The sequence below is a fragment of the Danio rerio genome, chromosome 5, assembly GCF_052040795.2.
Source record: "Danio rerio strain M-AB ecotype USA chromosome 5, GRCz13ab, whole genome shotgun sequence".
In the NCBI taxonomy this organism is placed as follows: Eukaryota; Metazoa; Chordata; class Actinopteri; order Cypriniformes; family Danionidae; genus Danio; species Danio rerio.
Genome location: NC_141025.1, coordinates 14,817,938 through 14,842,360, shown reverse-complemented (window position 1 = coordinate 14,842,360; position 24,423 = coordinate 14,817,938). Strand labels below are relative to the sequence as shown.

General features: G+C 34.3%; 1 protein-coding gene across 1 annotated transcript in view; it reads right to left on the bottom strand.

Moving 5' to 3' along the window:
• Positions 1–2,573: 2,573 nt before the first annotated feature.
• hk2 (hexokinase 2) overlaps positions 2,574–24,423 on the bottom strand; it is a 140,671-nt gene continuing 118,821 nt past the window's right edge. The window contains 3 exon segments of the mRNA NM_213066.1: positions 2,574–3,064; positions 13,917–14,153; positions 18,258–18,413. Of these exon segments, the coding sequence (NP_998231.1) occupies positions 2,923–3,064; positions 13,917–14,153; positions 18,258–18,413 (535 nt within the window). The 3' untranslated portion in view covers positions 2,574–2,922.

The window sequence follows — 24,423 nt, the reverse complement described above, 5'->3', positions numbered from 1 at the left end:
AAAATAGTATTGACAATGCAAACCAACTACAATGTTTGAGGGTGAAAGTACACATTATTTGGGCCAGACAATTATGATAGGCTGGCATTATGCTAATGGAAAATGAAAAAAAAAAAAAAAAAAACTTTGTGCCATGAACTTTGATCTCTAAAACTGCAGACCTTTCGCATTCAAAACAGCTACATCACACAGCATGAAGGGTAACATTTAAAAAAGAATAACAAGAGGACTTTGGCAAAACTTGGTCGAGCCTCTGTGGGCTAATAACAAGTCAATATGGTGCTTCTGAATTTGGACAACTACTATAATTGTTGTGACCTTTTATATAGCAGACAAGCAACATAGAGCTGAAGTCAAAATAATTAGCCCTCTTGATATTTCCTTTTCCCTAATTATGCTTAAGAGAGCAAGGAATTTTTCACAGTATTTCCTAAAATATTTTTTTCGTTGGAGAAATTCTTATTTGTTTTTTGTTTTTTTTTTTGTCTAGAATAAAGGTAGTCTTTAATTTTTTAAGGTCAATATTATAAGCCCCCTTAAGCAATATTCTATTTTGTTCTACAAAACAAACCATCATTATATAGTGATTTGCCTAATTACCCTAACAAGTTGACCCAATTAATATAGTTAAGCTTTTAAATTGAACATTAAGCAGAAAACTAGTATCTTAAAAAAATATCCAGGAAAATATTATGTCGTTATTATTATTGTACTGTTGTTATGTCCATTTGGGGAGTGTTGTTTCTGTTTTCACTGATTTTGTTTTGCTTTAATAGGATTCGCAGCGTTGACTGTGTTCGACATCAATCTTTCAAGACACGAATTGACATTCGATGATGTAATTGAGAGGAGCTCCAATCAATGCACTGCAGGATAGAGTGACAGATTTTTTTTTTTTTTTTTACTATTATTAACATCCTTTACATTTTTTTGTATCCGCCCAATAACCAAACATCCGCGGTCGTGGGAAATCTCTCATTTTACCCATTTCGTTCAGTGTCCAAAAGACGTGTCTTCACTCCCACAGACAGTCTTATGTGCCCTGCAGACCCACAGAGGCACATGTTTACCATTAGTAAAGGTTCAATGCATTTGTCTTATTTAATAATCTACAGTTTTTAATCCTGTAATTATGATATTTTTTAGTAATATTATCCTTTTTTATTCCTTTTTGAATGGCATTAAAGTAAAGGCAATGAAAATGACATTTGCATATTACGTCTATTTTAGAGTTTGTTATTTCATGATTTTTCTAGTTCATAATTTTGCTTATTTTCTAGAGTTTGTCATTTCACGCCTTTTCTGCAGTTTGTTAATTCATGTCTTTTCTAGAGTTCATTATTTCACGTCTTTTCTAGAGTTTTTTTATTTTCGGTCTTTTCAAGAGTTCGTTATTTCACGTCTTTTCTAGAGTTCATATTGCGTTCTTTCTACAGTTTGTCATTTCAAGTCTTTTCTGCAGTTTGTTATTTTGCGACTTCTGCTGTTTGCTATTTCACGTCAATTCTAGAGTTCATATTGCATGCTTTCTAGAGTTTGTCATTTCACGTCTTTTCTGCTGTTATTTTGCGTCTTTTCTAGTGGTTGTCATTTTGCATCTTTTCTAGTGGTTGTCATTTTGCGTCTTCTGCTGTTTGTTATTTCGCATCTTTTCTAAAGTTTACTATTTAGTGTCTTTTCTAGGGTTTGTCATTTTGCATCTTCTGCTGTTTGTTATTTCGCATCTTTTCTAGAGTCCTTATTTTGAGTCTTTTTTTAGGGTTTACTATTTCATGTCTTTTCTAGAGTTTTATATTTCCAATAGAGGCGTGTCACAAGTGGGGTAACGCACTCATGCCTTCCAGACGTCCCAGTTGAATGAATGCTGCAAGTGCACCATGATGAGTCATGTGACAAGAACTGACCAATCAGTAAAATTGTCAAGCGTTCACCAGTCTGCAGTGATAAAAAAAGGTTGGGGGCTGGTCAGTTAGTTGATTTTTATTTTTATTTATTTATTTATTTATTTATTTATTTTGGCATAGTTCCATTTCCTTTGTCATTCATATGTCTGTTACATTTGGTTAATTTATTTTTGTGAATTTGTTGTTTTCTTATTTTTATATGAACATTTTTTTTAATTCAATAAAAAATTTACAGGGTTTATAATAAACAAGTTCACTTACATAGTATTTATGTTTCTTGTTGTTCCTCATCTAGTACAAATAGCAACCATAATTACAACCAGTTTAATGTTTTCATTTTCGCTCCCCCTCAACCGTTAAAAAGTAAAAAAAAGAGATGTGACAACTATCATCATAGCATATAAAAAACAAATGAGTTATTAAAACTATTATGTTGAAAAATGTGTTGATAACATGATAACATACAGGAGGGCTAATCATTCAGCAGGACTAATAATTCTGACTTCAACTGTATATAGGTCTTTTAAATTAACATTTCATCTAAAAATAAAACTGTTTACTCACCTACTTCCATGACTGTGTAAATAAATGAACAAACTTTTCAATCAGAACCATGCATGTATTAGTAGGTGCAAGCACAAACGACACCATTCACAGCTCTAAGGTGCATTTTTTTTTTTTATAGAAAGTACAATGATTCAAACCAGTAACTATACAAATATATAATATAACCATGAAAGGATGTAGTCTAGTTATTTGCTTTCCTTTTTTCCCTTGTCTTCATATAACCCCCCCACCAGCACACGCTGAGTCTTTGCAAAGTGTGATCAAAAGCATAAAATGGAGAAAAATAAATAAGATACATTCTTGGACAAAACAGGAGTGTTGGTTCAGTAAGGTCACATTGTGGCGCACACACACAAACACACACATACACTGAAAATCTTAGGAAGCTCAGAACATCACTTTTTCTTTCCTCCTCATTATCTTTTGCCCTTTAGATCATTTCACTCAGTCACTACTTCCCCGCATCTCTTAATCGACAGGCCACCGCTGTGATGAGGGCAGCACCTTTTCCACTGCCGTCTTCTGACTGGACGAGACTGACCTCACAATTGGGTGCCAGGTCTCTAAGGGTCTCCCGCATGATGGTGGCAAAGCTGATGAGACAAAAGAGGAGAGCATTCGTGCTTGAAAAATGACACTTCTGAGAGAGGAAATCAGAGCATGAGCTAAATCTGATATATTTAATTATTTTTTGTTTTGTTTTTTTTTCACAAAATTGCCCAACTTTTTCAGAACTCCATTAGTGCCTTTTGTGCTATTTATATTGTCTTTGAGTAAATCAAACAATACTGTTTTATTCTGTTAACTACTGATGACATTTGGCATCAACTGACATTGACACTTTAGGCCAAAAATTAAATCATTTTCGGCATAAAACAACAAAAAATTATAAAAACATCACAATATCAATATCACGATATCAAGATCCCGATATCAAGATCACAATATCAATATCACAATATCAAGATCACGAAATCAAGATCACAATATCAATATCACGATATCAAGATCACAATATCAATATCACGATATCAAGATCATGGTATCAATATCACAATTTCAAGATCACAATATCAATATCACGATATCAAGATCACGATATCAAGATCACAATATCAATATTATGATATCAAGATCACAATATCAATATCACGATATCAAGATCATGGTATCATTATCACAATATCAATATCACGATATCAATAGCTCAATATCAATATTACAATATCAAGGTCATGGTATCAATATCACAATATCAATATCACAATATCAATATTATGATATCAAGATCACAATATCAATGCCATGATATCATTGTCAGAATATTGATATCACAATATCAATATCTCAATATCAATTACAAAATCAATATCTCAATATTAATATTACAATATCAATGTCACAATATTAAACTCACAATATCAATATCACAATATCAATCATGATATAGATATCACAATACCAAAATCATATTATCAATATTACAATATCTATGTCCCGATATCAATAATACAATATCACGATATCAATATTAAAATATCAATGTCACAATATCAATATCACAATATCAATATTACAATATCATAACATCAATATTGCAATATTATTATTACAATATCAATATTACAATATCAATATCACAATATCCATATCTCAATCAATATTACAATCAATGTCACAATGTCACAATATCATGATACTGATGTCACAATATTGATATCACAATATCAATATTACGATATCAATGTCATAACATCAATGTCACAATATTGATATTACAATATCATTATTACAATATCAAGTTCACAATATTAATATCACAATATCAATATTACAATATCCATGTGATGACATCAATGTCACAATATCAATATCACAATATAAATATTACAATATCAATGTGAAAATATCAATGACACAATATCAATATCAAAATATCAATATCAAGATATTAATATTACAATGAGTGTCACAATATCAATATAATAACATCAATATCACAATATCAATATCACAACATCAATATCACGACAATAATGTCACGATATCAATATCACAATATCAATATTACAAAATCTATGTGACGACATCAATGTCACGATATCCACATCATGATATCAATGTGGCAATATCAATGACACAATATTAATGTCACAATATCAATACCACAATATCTATATTACAATATCTATTTGAGGAATCAATGTAACAATATCAATATCACGATATCAATGTGACAATCAATGACACAATATTAATGTCACAATATCAATATTACAATATCTATGTGATGACATCAATGTAACAATATCGATATCACAATATCAGTATCAAGATATCAATATTACAATTTCAATGTCACAATATCAATATTGCAAAATAAATATTGCAACATCAATATCACAATATCAATAACATGATTTCAATGTCACAATATCGATATCACTATAGCAATACCATGTTATCAATATTACAATATCAATGTCACAATATTAATGTCATAACATCAATATTACAATCACATTATTGATATCACAATATCAATATCATAACATCAATTACAATATTAATATTTCAATATCAATATTACGATATCAATATCAATGTTACAATATCAATATCTCACATTATCATAATAGTGATATCACAATATTAATATCACAATATCGATATCACAATATCAATATTACAATATCTATGTGACGACATTAATGTCACAATATCAATGTCACGATATCTATGTGATGACATTAATGTCACAATATCAAAATATCAAGATTACAATATCAATGACACAATATTGATATCACAATATCAATTTCACAACATCAATTTCACGATATCAAGATTACAACATTAATATTAAAATATCAATAAAACAATCAATTCCTTTTTGAACACAATATCAATGTTTTAACTTCTGGACCTTTTTGAGTTTTGGGGTCCCTTATGATTTGCTTGGGACCCTTATGAACTGGGTTTAACATAATTTTTTTTTTATCACAAAACACTGTGGCTAGTGGTTCTCAAGTTACTAGCCACTTGCCATTTTCAGTAGCCACATTTTGTTGAGAAATATATTTTCTATGCATAAATTTGATAGCGTGAAAACCATCAATTGACTTAGAGAGAATCATTTTTAACATGACACAATAATGTAATGATTGCACACAGCAATGAACCACGCCCAAACAAAGTCAGTCTCTTCTTTTGACAAACAGCCAAGGACATCTGCTGCATGTCCTCCATTGGTGTTTACTGTATAAGGCCATTTACATCCTTCCACACTCTATTAGTCATGTATCTACATTTGAAATAATATAATTGTGCAAAAACACAATATGTGAACAGTACGGTTTTCATCTTTGTGCAAAAATAATATCGATTGCAACTTTGACCTAAACCACAGCTACCAAGTAAAGGTACTGTTGGTAATGAAAACGGTTTCATGCTGATCTGTACACCACTCTAATGTACTAAACTATAGCGCTCGGTGCAATTGAGGCATTACATAGATTTTAATAATTACAGCAAATGCCTTCTGCCTATTTTAGACCTTACTTAGTTTCATTTAGTTGCCAAGACAACCTTTACAGTTTTTTTTTGTGTGTGTGTGTGTGTGTGTGTGTGTGTGTGTGTGTGTGTGTGTGTGTGTGTGTGTGTGTGAATACAATAAATAGAATACAATAAATTAATTTCATCTTGATTTCAAATTTAGGTATGCTTCAAGGCTATATCAGCAGCATTGGCAATATCAGTAATATACACCCACTGGCCACTTTATTAGGTACACCTTCCTAGTACCGGGTTGGACCCCCTTTTGCCTTCAGAACTGCCTTAATCCTTAATGGCAGAGATTCGACAAGGTGCTGGAAATATTCCTAAGAAATTTTGGTCCATATTGATATGATAGCATCACACAGTTGCTGCAGATTTGTCGGCTGCACATCCATGATCCACCACATCCCAAATGTGCTCTACTGGATTGAGTTCTGGTGACTGTGGAGGCCATTTGAGTACAGTGAACTCATTGTCATGTTCAAGAAACCAGTCTGAGATGATTCACGCTTTATGACATGGCACTTTATCCTGCTGGAAGTAGCCATCAGAAGATGGGTACACTGCGGTGATAAAGGGTCAGCGACAATACTCCGATACGCTGTGCCGTTGACACAATGCTCAATTGGTACTAATGGGCGCAAAGTGTGCCAAGAAAATACCCCCCACACCACTACACCACCACCAGCAGCCTGAACCATTGATACAAAGTTAGATGGGTGCATGATTTCATGTTGTTAATGCCAAACTCTGACCCTACCATCCAAATGTTGCAGCAGAAATCAAGACCCAGACCCGGCAACGTTTTTCAAATCTTATTTTGTCCAATTTTGGTGAGCCTGTGCGAATTGTAGCCTCAGTTTCCTGTTCTTAGCTGATATGAGTGGCACCCGGTGTGGTCTTCTGCTGTGGTGCTCATTAATTGGACATGTTGTGTTTTCAGAGATGCTCTTCTGCATACCTCCGTTGTAACGAGTGGTTATTTGAGTTACTATTGCCTTTCTATCAGCTAGAACCAGTCTGGCCATTCTCCTCTGATCTCTAGCATCAACAAGGCATTTGCACCCACTGAACTGCCGCTTATTGGATATTTTCTCTTTTTCAGACCATTCTCTGTAAACCCTAGAGATGGTTGTGCGTAAAAATCCCAGTAGATTAGCAGTTACTGAAATACTCAGACCAGCCCGTTTGGCACCAACAACCATGACACGTTTAAAAATCACCTTTCTTCCCCATTCTGATGCTCGGTTTGAACTGCAGCAGACCATGTCTACATGCCTAAATGTAGGCATAAACATTGAATTACTGCCATGTGATTTGGCTGATTAGAGATTTGTGTTAACGAGCAATTGGTACAGGTGTACCTAAAAAATCATAACAGATTCCTTATATGCAACCATACAAATACAGATTAACATAAACAATACCGATTAAATATCATAAGATCTTTCAATTACATCAATGATAAATATTGCAAAATGAGTTTTTTACTTTCATTTACTGATAGATTTACTTTATGCAATTTCTTGTTTTCATATTCATCCCATTTAAATTTTCCATCTCTCATCAATGTATTCAAAGCCAACAGAGGAATTTTACATTCTGCTACTTCCAACTTGAAGGGTTTCGTTTCTTAATTTCAATTAACAGAAATGACTTTTGATGAGTTTTACGAGTGGCTCTTTCTTTTCCTCTTGCTCTCTCGCTGTTCCTTTCTCTCTCGCCCTCTCAATTCAATCATGTCTGTACTGTCACAACAAAGCAATGCAATGTCAAAAAATAGAAGAAAACCCTAACTCCATCCAATGGCTTGAAAGGCATTTTTTTCTACAAGCATCTCGGAAAAAATGCTTGAGGGATGTTACACTGAATAGCACCCAACAGCCTTCAATTTCTTCTTTTAACCAAGACAACAAGCAAGAGTGAGTAAAGATGAACCGAAAAACACACTTGACAAAATCGAAACTCTTCACAAACTCACTCAATGCATAAAGTAAGTGTTTCTTCAATCAACAGGAAAAAAAGATCCACTTTTAAGATTGTTTTTTTTTTTTGCATGCTAAATATTCCCTACAAATATGCCAGACTTTTACGACCACATTCAATAGCACTTTGTCTGCAAAAAAAGCAGCATCTGTCATTTTTTATTTGTAAAATATTCTTTTTAAAAGAGTCTCTCCATAAGGTAGACAGTTTTTGAAAACAATGTTAAAAAGCACTACGTGTTCATCCAGGGAGATTTGGGCTGTTAAGATTGGTTTGATCGATACATATATATATTTGTTGACCTCCATCAAACCATTAAATAAACTCCAGACAATCCACAAGAAAGTCCATCAATAACAGTCGACTCAAGACTTTGATCCAAATAAGCAACAATTTGCGTTCAAAAGTTTAAGGTTAGTCAGGTTTTTAATGGTTATGCTTTGTGTTTACCATGTTGCTACTGTGAAATAATATTAGAATTTTAAATAACTCTGTGTTGTGTTTTAATATAGCGTTAAATCATTTATCAAGTAAATGTTATGGCCCTATTTATGCCTCTGTGTTCTGTCTCTCAAGCTATCTTGATCAACTCTCTTAGGATTGCCCATTCCAGTTTCCCATTCGTCTGTTTAGATGTTAGCCATCATTACTCTGTGACATCGTCACCTTCGCTGGCACTCATGGAGGAAGCCCAAAGTGTAAAAGGATGTGAGTGGGGAAGCTCGTTCTTTTGCTTGCCTTTCTGCTCTGTTTGTGTGTTTTGGCTTGTGCTATGTGATATTAGGTTGATTTGACTTTACAGTTTAACTTTGTTTTTGTTGTGATACACTGTTGCCATTTTGTACATACTAGTATCTGAATTCCCCTGGGAATCGAGAAGTTTAGACGTCACATGACCTACATTTAGTAACACATAGAAAACTTCACTGTCTAAGGGGCTGATCACACCGAATGCACTTTTTGCGTTGAGAGGCGCCTTTTGTGAATGGTTTACTACTGACTACAAGAGTTTTTCATGCTGCGTTTTAACCGCCTGCTGTGCCTCGCATTTTTGCCCTTGCACGCATGCACTTGAAAAAAATTCATCTCTGAGCGGAAAAAGCGTATTACGTCAGCCGTATCTTTTTAATTCTCCAATCAAAAGAAAGCAGAGGCGGGGTTTTTGTTGAAGTGTCAGCAGTGTTTGTGTTGTCAAGAAAGCGGAGACTTTTGTAGATGGAGGAGTATCACAATATTATTAAATATAATACAACTATATTAATATCAACAGCAACACTCTCGCACATTACCCAGCTGATTAGGTTGTTGCTTAGTGACCAAGAACGCACCGCGCTTCTTTTTTCTTGTCAACAAAAAAGGAAGTAGTGCGCCTTGCGTTTTTGGAATGTAAATGCGCATTTGGTGTGTTTGGCCCCTAACACACACAAGATTAGAAGCGAGCACCACTTTCTGTAAGTTTTATTTTCAAACGCTGAAGAGGTTTTGGTTGTTTATTTTCTATTTAGCAGTTTAAAAGACAATATTTTTTTCCAGTTTGGGGTTTTTGTTATAAAGCTTTCTTTTATTTGGTGCCGCTTGAAATTGTCTTTCCCCTAACCACACATTAATTGATTTATTTCTCTTTTGTGTGCAAATCAATACCATTTAAGACCTTTTTTTAAGACTCTTTCCAAACATTTTAATACCTTATAACAGTTTTTCAACCACAAACACTGGCGAGATTTTACCTTATCTAGTATATCTACTAAATATTCATTTAGAAAATGAACCCAAAACTAAAACATCATTCATATACTGAATAAAAATCTATTAAATCTAGCTAATTCAGCAGGTTGGCACCTATAGAATTGCAGAAATAATGGTATTGCCTTGGTTACTGCAGTAAACAAAGCAGAATGAGGTCAAATCTAGCAGGATATCATTGATTTCATAAACTACACAGCATCCTGATAGTCGCAGAGTAAATTCAGGCAAACTTTTAAAAAAATAATGTCAAATTCAATACCTTGCAAAATAGCATTTAGGAATTTTAAATACTTGAAGGCCCTTACATTTCCCTGCGGACACCCTAGAGACACTTCAAATTGTATATTATTTTTGCTGCTTGAATTATTTTTCCTCTTCTTAATAAATTCACTTATTTTTATCATATTTGGTTGTCAGTTTGCTATTTTGCTCACCAATACTCAACAAATTAAGTTACATCAAAATGTTACCTCTTTAATAATCCCTAGCACTAAACTTTAAAGTCGTAACAGTGATGAAAAGCCACAATTCTTAGGAAATCAATATGCCAATTTGGTGTTTGAGGAGAATCCTGGAGCACTTTGACCTTCTTTGCTATTAGGAACTTTGATGTGGCGGCTGAAGTATGAGAAGGAGCGGTATCCTGCTGTAGAATTTGCCCTCTCCTGTGGTTTGTAATGTAATGGGCAGCACAAATGTCTTGATACCTCAGGCTGTTGATGTAGTCATCCACCCTTCAGATCTCTCGCAAAACCCCATGCTAAATGTAACCCCAAACCATGATTTTTCCTTGACCAAACTTGACTGATTTCTGTTAGAATCTTGGGTCCATGCTGGTTTTAATAGGTCTTCTACAGTATTTGTGATGATTGGGATGCAGTTCAACAGATGATTCATCTGAAAATTCTACCTTCTGACAATTTTCCAAATGATCAACTAGAAGTCAAGTTATTATTTGATGCTCTTACAACTGAGATCAACGACAAGACTTTAGTCAGGTAATGTAGTTTAAACAATACAGTTTTTTAATTAATTTAGTATTAATCAATTATAAACAAAGATGAAAACACCCTATTGACATTGTTTGGAAAATAGTGAATTTCCTTATACAGGACTAATAGTTTTGCACAGCTATTACTGTACATTTTAACAGATAAGTACGAATATTAATGTACGAGTTAACAGATAAGCCCTTTGCAAGAAGCAGTGCTCTGTGATGATTATTTCCACTTTATTTTGCTTATGAATGACTAGATAAAGGCAAAAATATGCAGTATAAGCTTTAAATTTAAAATAACTAGAAAGGCTGTAATAAGCTCAGACAGCTTAACCCAGCAGCTGTTCCTTAAACACAAAGGGATCATAGATTTTTTTACGGATTAATAGCCATTTTAGGGTGATCGATCAACACCTCATAAATACCGTAATCTCTATGATTTATGGCTCAATTTGAACACATCTGCTACATTAACAAGCGCCATGGGGCACGGGGTAATTTTACACCGTCATTCTGGGCTATTGTGGCATAATTCATCTTTTTCTTGTTATGCATAAGCTATTCTCTTTTTCCTCTCTCCATTATACGCCGCTCTCAAAAGCTCATGCGCTACAAGCGGAATGTCAGCCATAGTCTAAAAACCAATAATTTAACTAGATCTCAATTTTCAGTGTGCAAATATTATTATCATCTTGCATGCTTTAAACTACAGTGTTCTGAGATTTATAACCTATTTAAAAAGTTTCAACGTTTGATTGGGAAAGATGCCAAGGCGTTTCTTGAGTATTTAGAGAAAAACATTTACATTTATGCATTTGGCAGACGCTTTTATTCAAAGCGACTTGCATTAAGTTAAACTAAAATTGATGGTTTTACATTTGCCGTAATCGGGTGACAGTCTTCACAGCCATTGAATGGGTGAGAATGTCAGTTTCCAGAAAGGAAAAGTTGATGAACAACATTAATTTTTCAAATATGAGAGAGGTATGAGTTCATTTTGCTCAAAATCCAGCAGAAAACTCTTCTTTTAGATCTGTAATGAGATAGCTGGAGTTGTGAACGTCATGAAACAAACATTTAGACAGCTGACAGAGAGCATGAGATGGCATTTCTCACATTTGACTGCTAATTGTTGCACCATGTTACTTACAGTCGGGGGATAAGTATTGAACACGTCATGTTTTTTCTAGGGATTAATATTTCTAAAGGTGGTGTTGACATAGACATTAATTACATTTTGGTGAAAACCCAAACAATACAAACAAAGATAAAACAAAACGAAACAAAAAAGTTAAGTGTAATAACCAAGCGGCATTATCCTGCTCTCCCTCATGAAGCCAATACAGATATAACTGAAACTGCAAATCATTAACTAGCCTTGGCTCCAGGAACTCCAGATGTCCTCTGACTGTTATGCTAAATTGGCCATTTTTTATAGCTGATAAAAACATGTTTACAGCTTGATAAAAAAGATAGTTTTGGTGCATATAGCTAATATTACCCTTTATGACAACTGTGCGGGGGTGAAATTTTTATAACTCATCTATTTTGTTTTTAAGTCTGCATAATTAAGGGCGTGGCCACTTCAAGTCACCTGAGCTGATTCCGGCTGATAAGCTGCTGAACACAGCATATAAATCGTTTTTTTGTTTTGTTTTATGTGGCTTAACAAAGTCAGTTGCCTTTTGGGATTATTTCCTACAATTATCAGATAACATGGCATGCTGGGCACTTAATTGTGTTTCACAAACCATTCAAGTTGCCTATATTTCCCAGGTGAGTGAAATTCTTAATTTATATACCATCTCTAGGAATGTATTTGTCTTATTTAAGATACTTCATCATTTATAATTTTCTTCAGACCTGTAAAGCACTCCCGAATCTGAAAGAATGATAAGCTGAGGGCTATAAAACAGTCATCTGAAACGAAGTCATGCAGTGTTATGCCTGGATTTCATCAATAGCCTTGCATTTACCAACACCAAACTATATCTGAAGTGTTTGGAAGTAATTCGCGTTTTTTTACTTTAGAAGAAAGTCATAAGAACATTGTTTAGTGGCTCAATGTATTACAACAAGGTTTTAAAAGACTAAATACTAAATTGATATAGAGTACAACCAAGCAAATGTGGTCAGAGCACAAATGAGTCATAGGCAGGCCCACACGGAATCTGCGCAATCAGAATTCTGGAGATTTCCGCTGATTTTTAGACCATCAATGATTCCATTTATTGCGTAAATGTTTGTAAATGTATATTTATTAAGTTTTTAAATGAATTACAGTAATATTATTGACTATTATGAAAGTATTTATATAAATTATTTACAATACAGTTTGTTTTCTTTCTTTTAGTAGAGATATTATATGAGACTGGTTTTGTTTACCAAATAAAATGGATGTAATTGGATTTGCATTGTAAACATTAAATGAAAGTTTAAAATGCATTATATTTTAGTTCATATATTAAGTTTTTAGTTATGATTCTCTCAAAATCATTGCGCATAAATCTGCAGATTTTTTACAAAATTCTTAGCAGAAATAGCAAAAAATGCCCGCAGATTCCGTCTGGCCCTACCCATAACTTAATTTGTAAACTAATCAACTTTGTTTTCTTTGCACATATGGATTTCGCTGGTTGCTTCCAACATCTGGTGAACATTTCAAGTCAACAGCATTTTTAGAAATATTTTGAGAAAAATGGTGACGTGTGAATACTCATTTCCCCCCACTGTATGACTGACACTGTATGATAAAATTTCAAAGTTTGTCAAAATTTCTTTCAGTTAAATCAAGTTTTACTTGGCATTTTGCCACTTCCTAGCTTGTTATTTAGGTTTCTTTCACATGGCAAAATATATATATATATATATATATATATATATATATATATATAAAGATTTATATATAAATCATAACACACAATGGTATAATTGTATTCACATTACAAAATATATAGCAGAAAAACTAAATTTAAAAATCTATGTTTTTCTTTTTCTCCAATCGCAGTCCTACCTTGCCAATTTGAAAGCTCATCTTGGCCAGGACACTCTTGTAAGAGATTATATTGTCTCTTAATAAAGACAATAAATTATCTGCAATAAAGATTGTGGTTTTATCTATTGCATTAACACCAGCATCCTGCTGTGTGATCACTCACTGTGGGTGAAGTTTGTAGAGCGTGCCGTCCACTCCAACTGTGATGCTGAGCTGATTGAGGCCACGGTTCAGACGGATTTTATCCACCACGGCTGCCAGACCAGCTCCACACAACTGTGCTGCCCGTTTGGACACGACGCTGCAAACCTCCTTCACAAGAATACTGTCGTCACATGTACTGCTGGTCAAACCCAGATGCTGCAGGATGGAGCGGACCTGCCTCAATGCCAAACGATCACTGCAAAAGAGAGCTCGATTAATTTGACTGATAATAATAATAATAATCGAAAGTCAAATACAAACATATCTTTGCATCTCTCCTTCCATAGGACAAAAATGTAATTAAATCAAGGTTAACAGACACAGTGGCGATATTTTGCCCCAAAGCCCAATAAACCGAGATGGAATATAAATAGAAAGATATGCAAAAATCAAGCCAGATTTCGCAGGTTTGAATATTACCGCTGTGCCGTTTTGTTTTAGGTTTAATCACAATCTAATTATTTATGCCAAAGACGCCTCAGGCTTATCAAATAATTTTGGACATAATCGGCGTGCTTAGCATTTGAATGTCATTTTTTTAAGAAGCGCAAAAGCCCCATAAGGGCTCAGGTAGAAAGCTGGATGATAATGACAAAAAATATAATTGTTCGTAGATCGATTTGAATAATTAATCACAATAAATGTCAATCTTCTATTTCTTTCAAGTGCATTTATAGAAATCAAACTAGATATTTATTGCAGGTAAAGCTACTCCTTGATCGTCAAACAAATGTCAACCAGATGTACACTTCACAAATCTGAGGTAATATTTATAATTCTAATTATTTATAAAACTTGTATTAAATCATAGATATAAATCACACAACACCTCATTAACATGTTGACACGTATTTACTGTATAAGGTTTGTATTATGATAAGATTTTTACTATTACAAAAATACATGTATAAGGTTTGTAGTATGATTAAACTCTGAAAACTGGACTGACAGAGTGTCAGTTTACTATAATCTTTTATGTTAAGTTGCTTTGACACAATCTTCATTGTAAAATCGCTATAAAACTAAAGAGGAATTGAATTTTATTGAATTGAAAAAAAAATGTGTCAAAATCTCAAGCCCAAGTATAAATACAAGTTTTATAGCCTAATAACAGCAATTACCATAATAATATCTCATCATGTAATGAAGCAAATATGTACAATAATATTATAAATATAATGAAAATCATACAGTTTCATGCAAAAGCTTGGACACCCCTGATATTTTTTAGAATATCTAGCCATAGTCTGCTGGCCTTTCAAAGCAGCAGTTTAATTAGCATTTATTTAATACCCTAGGGAAAAGCAACATTTCAGTTCTGTCATAACACTTAATTAAATAAACATATGCAATACAATTCAAATCATAACAAAAACAGACAGGTGCAAAAATTTGGGCACCTCAACAGAATGATGACAACAATATTCTGTACAGCCACCTTTTGCTGAAATAACAGCCTGTAGATGAGGAGTGCTCAACCCTGTTCCTGGAGAACTATCTTCCAGCAGATTTCAGTTGCAACCCAAATCAAACACACCTGCCTGTAATTATGCTGTTCGGGTTTTAATTCATTTGGTTCAGGTGTGTTTGATCAGGGTTGGAGCTGAACTTTGCAGGAAGGTAGAGAACAGGGTTCTCCAGGAACAGGGTTGAGCAGCCCTGCTGTAGATGCTTCTTATAGCCAGCAATATGTGCTTGATTTTTTGCTGAAGGCATTATCCTTGCAAAATTTCTCCAGTTCAGTCAGGTTTGATGGGCACAGAGCATTTTCAAATTAATCCATTGATTTTCGATGATGTTCAAGTCTGGGGACTGGGATGGTGATTTTAGATCTTTGTATCGTGTCCGAGCATGAATTCCTTGGTTAATCTGGAACTGTGCTTTGGATAATTGTCATGCTGAAACATCAAACCCTGTGGTAACTTCAGCCTCTTGACTGATTCCTGAACATTGTTCTTAAGAATCTGCTGATACTGGGTGGAACCATGCAACCTTTAACTTTGGCAAGGTTCCCAGTACCTGTGCTTGATACACATCTCCACAGCATGATGGACCCTCCACCATATTTTACAGTAGGAAGCAGGTTCTTCTCCTTGAATGCTGTGTTCTTTTTTCTTCATGCAAAGTGCCTATGGTTGTGGCATCTGCCCACAGTATATTTTTCCAAAATGATTCAGGCTTGTCCAGATGAGCCTTTGCATACCTCAAATGACTCTTCTTGTTGGCAGAATGCCAAAAAGTCTTCTTCTGCAATCACCTTCCATTGAGCTGCTTTGTGAAGGGTGCACTGAATTGTTGAACAATGTACAATGACATTATCAGACATTCCTGGAGCTCTTTGGAAGTGGTCTGTGCTTTGTTTGTGATCATCCTAAACATTATTTACCTTTGCCTTTCAGATATTGTTCAGCTTACCACATTTTTCCTTTACCAGAACTGTTCTTGAGGCCTTCCATTTTCTTACTATATTTCTGACTATGAAATATAGTAAGACTCTTTGAGAGCTTTTTGCATCCTTCTCCTAAATAATGTTGGTAAATATTACTAGTTTTTAGTTAATTAAGAAGATCTTTCAAGAACCATTGTTTCTACTTTCTGGTTCACAATACGGAGAAGCACAGCTAGCAATCACCTATCTTAAATATATTTTGTCATGATCGGTGACACCGGCGTTATGATTGTTAAGGTTCACTGACTCACTCAAATCAATTCTGTGTTGTAATCCATCAGCATTAAGTGACTACAGGTTTTGAAATCCACACAAAAGAGAAGGTGCACAAACTTTTGCATAGCTTTCAATTTAATTTTACACATCTTAATACTGTTACACAATGACATTATCTAGGTTTCTCTAGAAGCCGAATGACATTTCAATGTGATCCTCTCTACTAAAGAAAGAGGACATTATTATGCAGCCACAGAGGGCTAACCAAACTTTTGCATTAAACTGTACTGTATGTATGAGTGTTTTCCAATCATACACCATAATATTTATCCTCTTTTATGTGGATTGTCCATGCACAGTGTTGTTCTTGTTGATGGTGATATTGAAAACCTCAGAGCTGTTTAATATGCCTTTAAACTACATTCCAGAAATATTTGTGTTCTTCGCTTAATTCAAGCACTTCTCTTTGAAGCTGTTGCAGGGTCAATCAAACTTTTATTCACATGTGGACAAACATAGGCTCACACTGAACTGCTGTTCAACTCAATTTGCATGAACAGATACGACCGCAGAGAAACAAGCAGCACCATCTGGCTCTGCTATGAGGCACAAAATTATACTAAGTATGTTACATGAAATACTTCATTCTAATTGGTCAGTCATTGCAAAGTAAGTTATTCCATGATAACGCTTGCTGAAACTGATAACACAGGCTCGTGGGTCCTTTAAATCATCTTGTGCGTCAGTGAATACATTCACATCTATTTATTTGTTACTGAATAATAAGTAGCGTATGCTCCATTCAGCTATTTTTGTTTCAGTCATCTTTGTGTTTAAAGAGTCAATAAACAATTACAGCTTAAAAAATGTCTTCTAATTTTCATGTTTTGTGGCAATGCCCATATAATAATTGTGATAAAGAACACCCAGGCAGCTGTTATAACAGAATAAAGCTATTCAGTCTCATCTAACAGACTAATTAACCTGTCTGCCTTTATTCTGCCATAACCGGCTGAATGTATTTTATCCCTTACTTATCATTGAAATCCATTTATATGCTTGTCTATCACCCAGCTGTTTTGACATTTTAGCACCATGTTGTTACTGAATAATACTTGGGCTAGTGTATGCTTAAATAACATTAATAAACAAGTACAGCTTGAAACAATGTTTTCTGTCTATACTTTATGTTTTGTGGCAATACCAATGTAATAAGCTATATAAATAATACCCAGGGAGTTGTTATCACAGAATAAAGCCATTCAGTATCATAAAATAGACTAATAAACCTGTCAGCCTTCATTCAACCATAACCGGTTGAATACATTTCATCCCTTACCTAATGTTCACATCCATTTATATTATTGTTTGTCACCCAGCTGTTTTTGAATCTTTAGCGTCATCTTAATAAACAATTACTTAAAACTATGTCTTTTAATTTTTATGTTTTGTGGCAATACCAGTGTAATAAGTGGCATAAAGAACACAAAGGCAGTTGTTGTTGTTACAGAATAAAGCACTTCAGTCTTCTACAACAGCCATATTCTGCCATAACCGGCTGGATGTACTATCTCTTATTTTTCACCAGCTTTAGCCAATGCTAACTATTCAAGTAGGTAATCTTGACAAACAAACCTTTCAATCTGCGACAAGAACTTGGTCTCGAAGATCCCGCGAGTTTTCAGTCTCTCTGAAAGTTTGCCTCGGAAAAGCAGACCCTTGGCAGTAAAGTGCAACAGGACATTTCTGACAATCTCTCCAAGATACATCCCACTGATCATCTTCTCATATCTAAAAGAGACACAAAATATTTCTCACTAAATAATGCATACAGTGACAGATTTAGTAATTCATAATAATTATACATAACAAACATGATCCAACATTTTTTTTTGTATTCACATTATGAACAGATTCCCTCTGGTAGTGTAGGTTGAACTGATACCAGAAATCTTTTGTACCCATTTCAATTGGTTTATTTAACAAGAGTTTATGTTAATTATAATAATAATAATAATTATTATTATTATTATTACTATAACTACTATATTTTTGTATTATTTTATTGTATGTCCCACAACAAATTTCCTTTTAAGGACAATAAAGTTTAGTACTACTACTACTACTAATATTACTACTACTGAAACACTGATAATTGTCAGTTACGGGGGATTTAGCTATTTTTATATCACTCTATTTATGTAGAGTATATCTGTGTAATGTACAAGAGATGTACAAACACCTCGCTGTAATCATTAAAAAAAGAAACTGGTTAAATTAGTTTCTATGGTAATTGTTGTAATGTCTGACTTGGTTACATTAAAATGTACCTGAAACGTACCTGAAATAGTTTGATGTGCTTAGCAGTCTCCAAAAAGACAAAATGTCAACTCAATTAAGAAAAACTAAAAATAAATAAACTAGAAAAAGACACCATATTAACACCACATACATAGAAGAAAGATCATTCATAGCTTAAAAAAATTAATTTGACAGAATTTAAAAACAAGTTGTAGCTCACATTCCCTTCAATATTTTGCTTTGTAATACTATATACACCACCATTATAGATTTTGGTAATAAAAATAAAAAGTTGACATTTAAAACATTTCCTCTGAACATTTGAACCCACAAATGAAAATTTTTATGGAAAAGGTTTCTCCAAAAGACACAAAAACCTTTTTTAAAACCGTAAGCAAAGACTAAAGTCTGAAACATTGTGTAAATGTATGAAAAACTGTTTCTCTATGCTAGCTGAAAAGGCAGTTGTGACCAATGTCAGGATTTAAAATTGAAATAAAATAAAAGGTAACAGCAACAGCACCATGCAAAATTCTCCATTGGAAATCCCCAAGTCTTTTAGTTAATGGTGACTTGTACAATGATCGACATTGAGGGTGCTCATCCTCATTCAACTGTAAAACCTCACGACATAGTGTCCACTCTATTGTTTAAACTGAAGAAAGAAAGAAAGAAAGGAAAAAAAGAAAGAAAAAGAAAGAAAGAAAAAGAAAGAAAGAAAGAAAGAAAGAAAGAAAGAAAATGAAAAGAAAGTAAGAAGGAAATGAAAAGAAAGGAAAGAAAGAAGGAAATGAAAAGAAAGAAAGAAGGAAATGAAAAGAAAGAAAGAAGGAAATGAATGGAAAGAGAAAATTAAGGGAAAGGAAAAAGAAAAGGAAGAAGGAAATGAAAGGAAAAAAGAATGAAAGGAAAGAAAAGAAAGAAGGATAGGAAATGAAAAAATGAAATGAATAATGAAAAAAATAAGGAAAGAAAAAGGGACAGAAATAAGAAAATGAAAAAGAAAAGGAATAAGAAGAAAAAAGAAAGAAAGAAAGATAGAATAGGACAGGAAAAAGAAAAGAAAAGAAAAGAAGGAAAGGAGGAAAGAAGGAAAATAAAAAGAAAGTAGGAAGGAAATGAGAGGAAGAAAAAAATTAAGGAAAAGGATAAGGAAAGGAAGATGTAAATGAAAGAAAAAAAGAATGAAAGGAAAGGAAAAGGAAAGGAAATAAGGAAATGAATAATGAAAAAAATAAGGAGAGGAAAAGGGACAGAAATAATGTAATGTAATGTAACGTAATGTAATGTAATGTATTGTGTATGTATATAGGGCATTTATCGTGTATGGCCGAACACCCAAAGCGCTTCACAATCATGAGGGGGGGTCTCTCCACACCACCACCAGTGTGCAGCATCCACTTGGATGATGCGACAGCAGTCACAGGACAACGGCACCAGTGCGCTCACCACACACCAGCTATTGGTGGAGTGGAGAGACAGTGATAGAGCCAATTCGGTGGAAGGCCATGATTGTAAGGGCTGATAGAGGGACTTTGGCCAGGACACCGGGGAGTACCACCCCTGCTCTTTCATGAGAAGTGCCATGGGATTTTTAATGACCACAGAGAGTCAGGACCTTGGTTTAACGTCTCATCCGAAAGACGGCGCCCACTGACAGTGTATTGTCCCCTTCACTTTTACTAGGGCATTAGGACTCACACAGACTACAGGTTGAGCGCCCCCTGCTGGCCTCACCAACACCACTTCCAACAGCAACCTAGAGTTCCCTAGTGGTCTCCCATCCAGGTACTGACCAGGCTCAGCCCTGCTTAACTTCAGTGAGTAACCAGTCTTGGGCTGCAGGGTGACATGGCCGTGGCTAATGAGGAATAAGAAAATGAAAAGGAATAAGGAGAAGAAAGAAAGAAAGAAAGAAAGAAAGAAAGAAAGAAAGAAAGAAAGAAAGAAAGAAAGAAAGAAAGAAAGAAAGAAAGAAAGAAAGAAAGAAAGAAAGAAAAAAAAAAAGAAAGAAAAATAATTTTTTGCAGATTTATTCCCAAACAGTATGGTAGTATTTTCAATATAGACAGCAACTATTGATTAAAACTAGATCAATTTTAAGAGCAATTAATAAATTGACTGCTTTCAGTTCACAATTTCCTGTGTCTGTACATAACAAAAACACTAAAGGAAACAATATAATGCAAAACAACAAAGCACAAGAGCAACACAGCACTTAAAGAAATTAAATTTCTTCATATTTAGTTTACTAATACACACAGGCTCACCAAAATTGGACTAAAAGAAGATTGGAAAAATGTTTTCTGGTCTGATTGGTCTCGATTTCTGCTGCAACATTCCAATGGTAGGGTCAGAATTTGGCGTCAACAACATGAAAGCATGAATCCATCCTGCCGTGTATCAACAGATCAGGCTGGTGGTGGTGGTTTAATGGTGTGGGGCATATTTTCTTGGCACACTTTGGGCCCATTAGTACCAATTGAGCAACGCCACAGACTACCCGAGTATTGTTGATGACCAAGTCCATCCCTTTATGACCACATAGTGATACACACACTTCCAGCAGGATAACGCAACATGTCATAAAGCGTGAATCATCTCAGACTGGTTTCTTATACATGACAATAAGTTCACTGTACTCAAATGGCCTCCACAGTCACCAGATCTGAATCCAATAGAGCGCATTTGCGATGTGGTGGAATGGGAAATTCGCATCACGGATGTGCAGCCGACAAATCTGCAGCAACTGCGTGATGCTATCATGTCAATATGGACCAAAATCTTCATATTGAGGAACATTTCCAGTACTTTGTTGAATGTATTCTATGAAGGATTAGAGCAGCTCTGAAGGCAAAATGGGGTCCAACCCGGTACTAGTAAGGTGTACCTAATAAAGTGGCCGGTAAATATTAGTCAAAAATACAGCAATTGCAGATGTATTTATAAACTGTTTATTAACGTAGAGTTAATGCTTAAATAATGAATTCACTATTTGCCAACGCTTAATAAATGATCCATAGTGTGTATCTATTAAAAAGTGTTACCAAATATATTTATAATAATAATGTTAAAATGCATTAAAGTACAAAAAATTACAGTTGAACACTAGTTTATCTATTGAATAATTCAATAATGTGTTGTGCCTGCACAGCAAACTAACATCAAATCTCATCCCAGCGATAAAGCCTGGTGGAGGCCAGCAGGGTTTTGGGGCTGCTTTGATGGCTGCCTTGGGGCTGGACAGATTGCCATTGACAATAGAAAAATCAGGACATTTGGCAGATGAATGTACTGACATCTGTCCGCCGAATAATCTCAACAGAAGCTGAGTGATGCAACAGGACAACAACCCAAAGCACATGAGTAAACGAACAACAGACTGGCTTAAACAGAAGAAAACGCACCACCTGGCATGGCCTACTCACTCCAGAGCTCTGACCACAACACAGACGACATGCTTTGGTATGATCTCAACATGATTACCGCTGAGTAAAATTCCTATAGTCTGCAGTATTAGAAAGCATTTGGTGGAGATTAATATGCGACCACGAACCATAAAGCCAAAAAGTGGCAATTTATTTAAATTGAGATTTATACACTAATACATAAGCTTCCCAGAGATGTATGGTTTGTTAGGACAGGACGATATTTGGTCAAGAAGTAATTATTTTAAATTTTGAGAATTTGAGTTTAAAAAAAGTAACATCAAAAAAATAATAAAAACTAGGTCCAATCCCAATTCTACCCCCTACATTCATCTACCTGTACATTTGAAGAGGTAAGGGTGTCCCAATTGTCATAGGGGTAAGATGTTGTGGCAGAGACAGCTTAACATGCTGAAGTTTAAGAAAACACATGCAATTATTAAAAAGGGCAGCTATTCAGGAAAAAATCATCATCGGTGTGACAGCATACAGTGGGAGTAATATTTCTAAAGGAGCTGTTGACATGGAGTTGAGCCAGATTTGGTAAAAATCCAAACAATACAACAACAAAACAAATACAATCTGAAAAATGTGTTACTGTATGTGTGATAACAATCAAATAACACCAGGAGAAACTAGAGAAATGTATTTAATGTATTTAGTGTAATGTATTTTCTCCTCTTAACTTGCACCTTTACATTGGAACATTTCTTTTTTTAATTCACTCAGTGCGATGTTCAGACCCCACTGCGTTAACCGCATCAGCTAAACTCTCCCACTCAATTTTTTTTTCTTTTGTTATTAATTCCAGAGGACAAACTTGCAAATTACACCATTTTCCCTCACTGTACTTTTTGCGAATCCTCACAACGCAAACACAAAAATGTGCTGCGTTTCCTCACAATGCAATTGTTTCAAGGGGACCCTAAAATTTGACGGACCTGGCTGAGATTTGATTATTGAGCCGTGACTATTGCTCAGTGAAGTTGTAGGTGATGTTTGAAAGGTACGTTTTTTGCTTATTTTAAAGTCCCCAAGAAATCTAAACTAAACATATGATTTTGTTAGCTCACATTGCCAGTTTTGTGAGAAACAATCCATTTGTGCATGTCATAAAAAAAAAGTTTGTCAATTAAAGTCTAAACTTTAATTGAAATCTGAAAACGCACTTCCTGTTTGTTTTCAGTTAAATTATCAGATTACGTGATTTTGAGATATTGGCCAGGGCTAACATACTTTTCCACGCTGCTTCAACTCTCAGCTTTGACAACAAACAGAAATAATAAGCTAGAGGTGTCTTATGTTGTAATAACTGTTCTAAAACTTATTTCCTAATCTTTGTGAATAAAATGCCTACTTTACTACATCCATTTAGCTTTCAGTAGAAAAAAAAACATGGAAAAAACGATCGCAGCTTTCTGTTCATGGGGACTTTATCATTCTGATTACACTAATCCCTTATATTTTGTATATCATTAGACTAATAAGCATAACCTAAATAGCCGGGTCTCTCATGTTTTAGGGTCCCCCTGAAAGACTTCAGTTGTGTTCCATACTATTTGCATGTGTTGTGTGATTTTCAAGGCCACACTACAAATGAAAGTGTATGAGACATTTCCCTGAATACACCAGCAACTGCAGAAACATGGCTGAAAAAAAGGAATGACACTTACAAATGTAAAAATATATATATATATACAAATTAATTAATACATTTTTAAAAAAGATATTTCTGTTACAAACAATCACCTGATTAATTACTTTAATAATGTCATTAATGTGTTATAGTCATGATGTGCAGAAAAAAACTATACTTTCCTTATTTCCTTAATTAGTGCACTGCCATTAATAACCCCACAGAATATTCCACAACAAAGTTGAAGTCACAATTATTAGCCGTTCTGTGATTTATTTATTTATTTTTTGCAACTTTATTTTCTAAATGATGTTTAACAGAGCCAGGAAATTTCCTATTATATTTTTTCTTCTGAAGAAAGTATGATTTGTTTTATTTCGGCTAGAATAAAAGCATAGTTTTTTTTTTTTTTGAAAACCATTTTAAGGTCAAAATT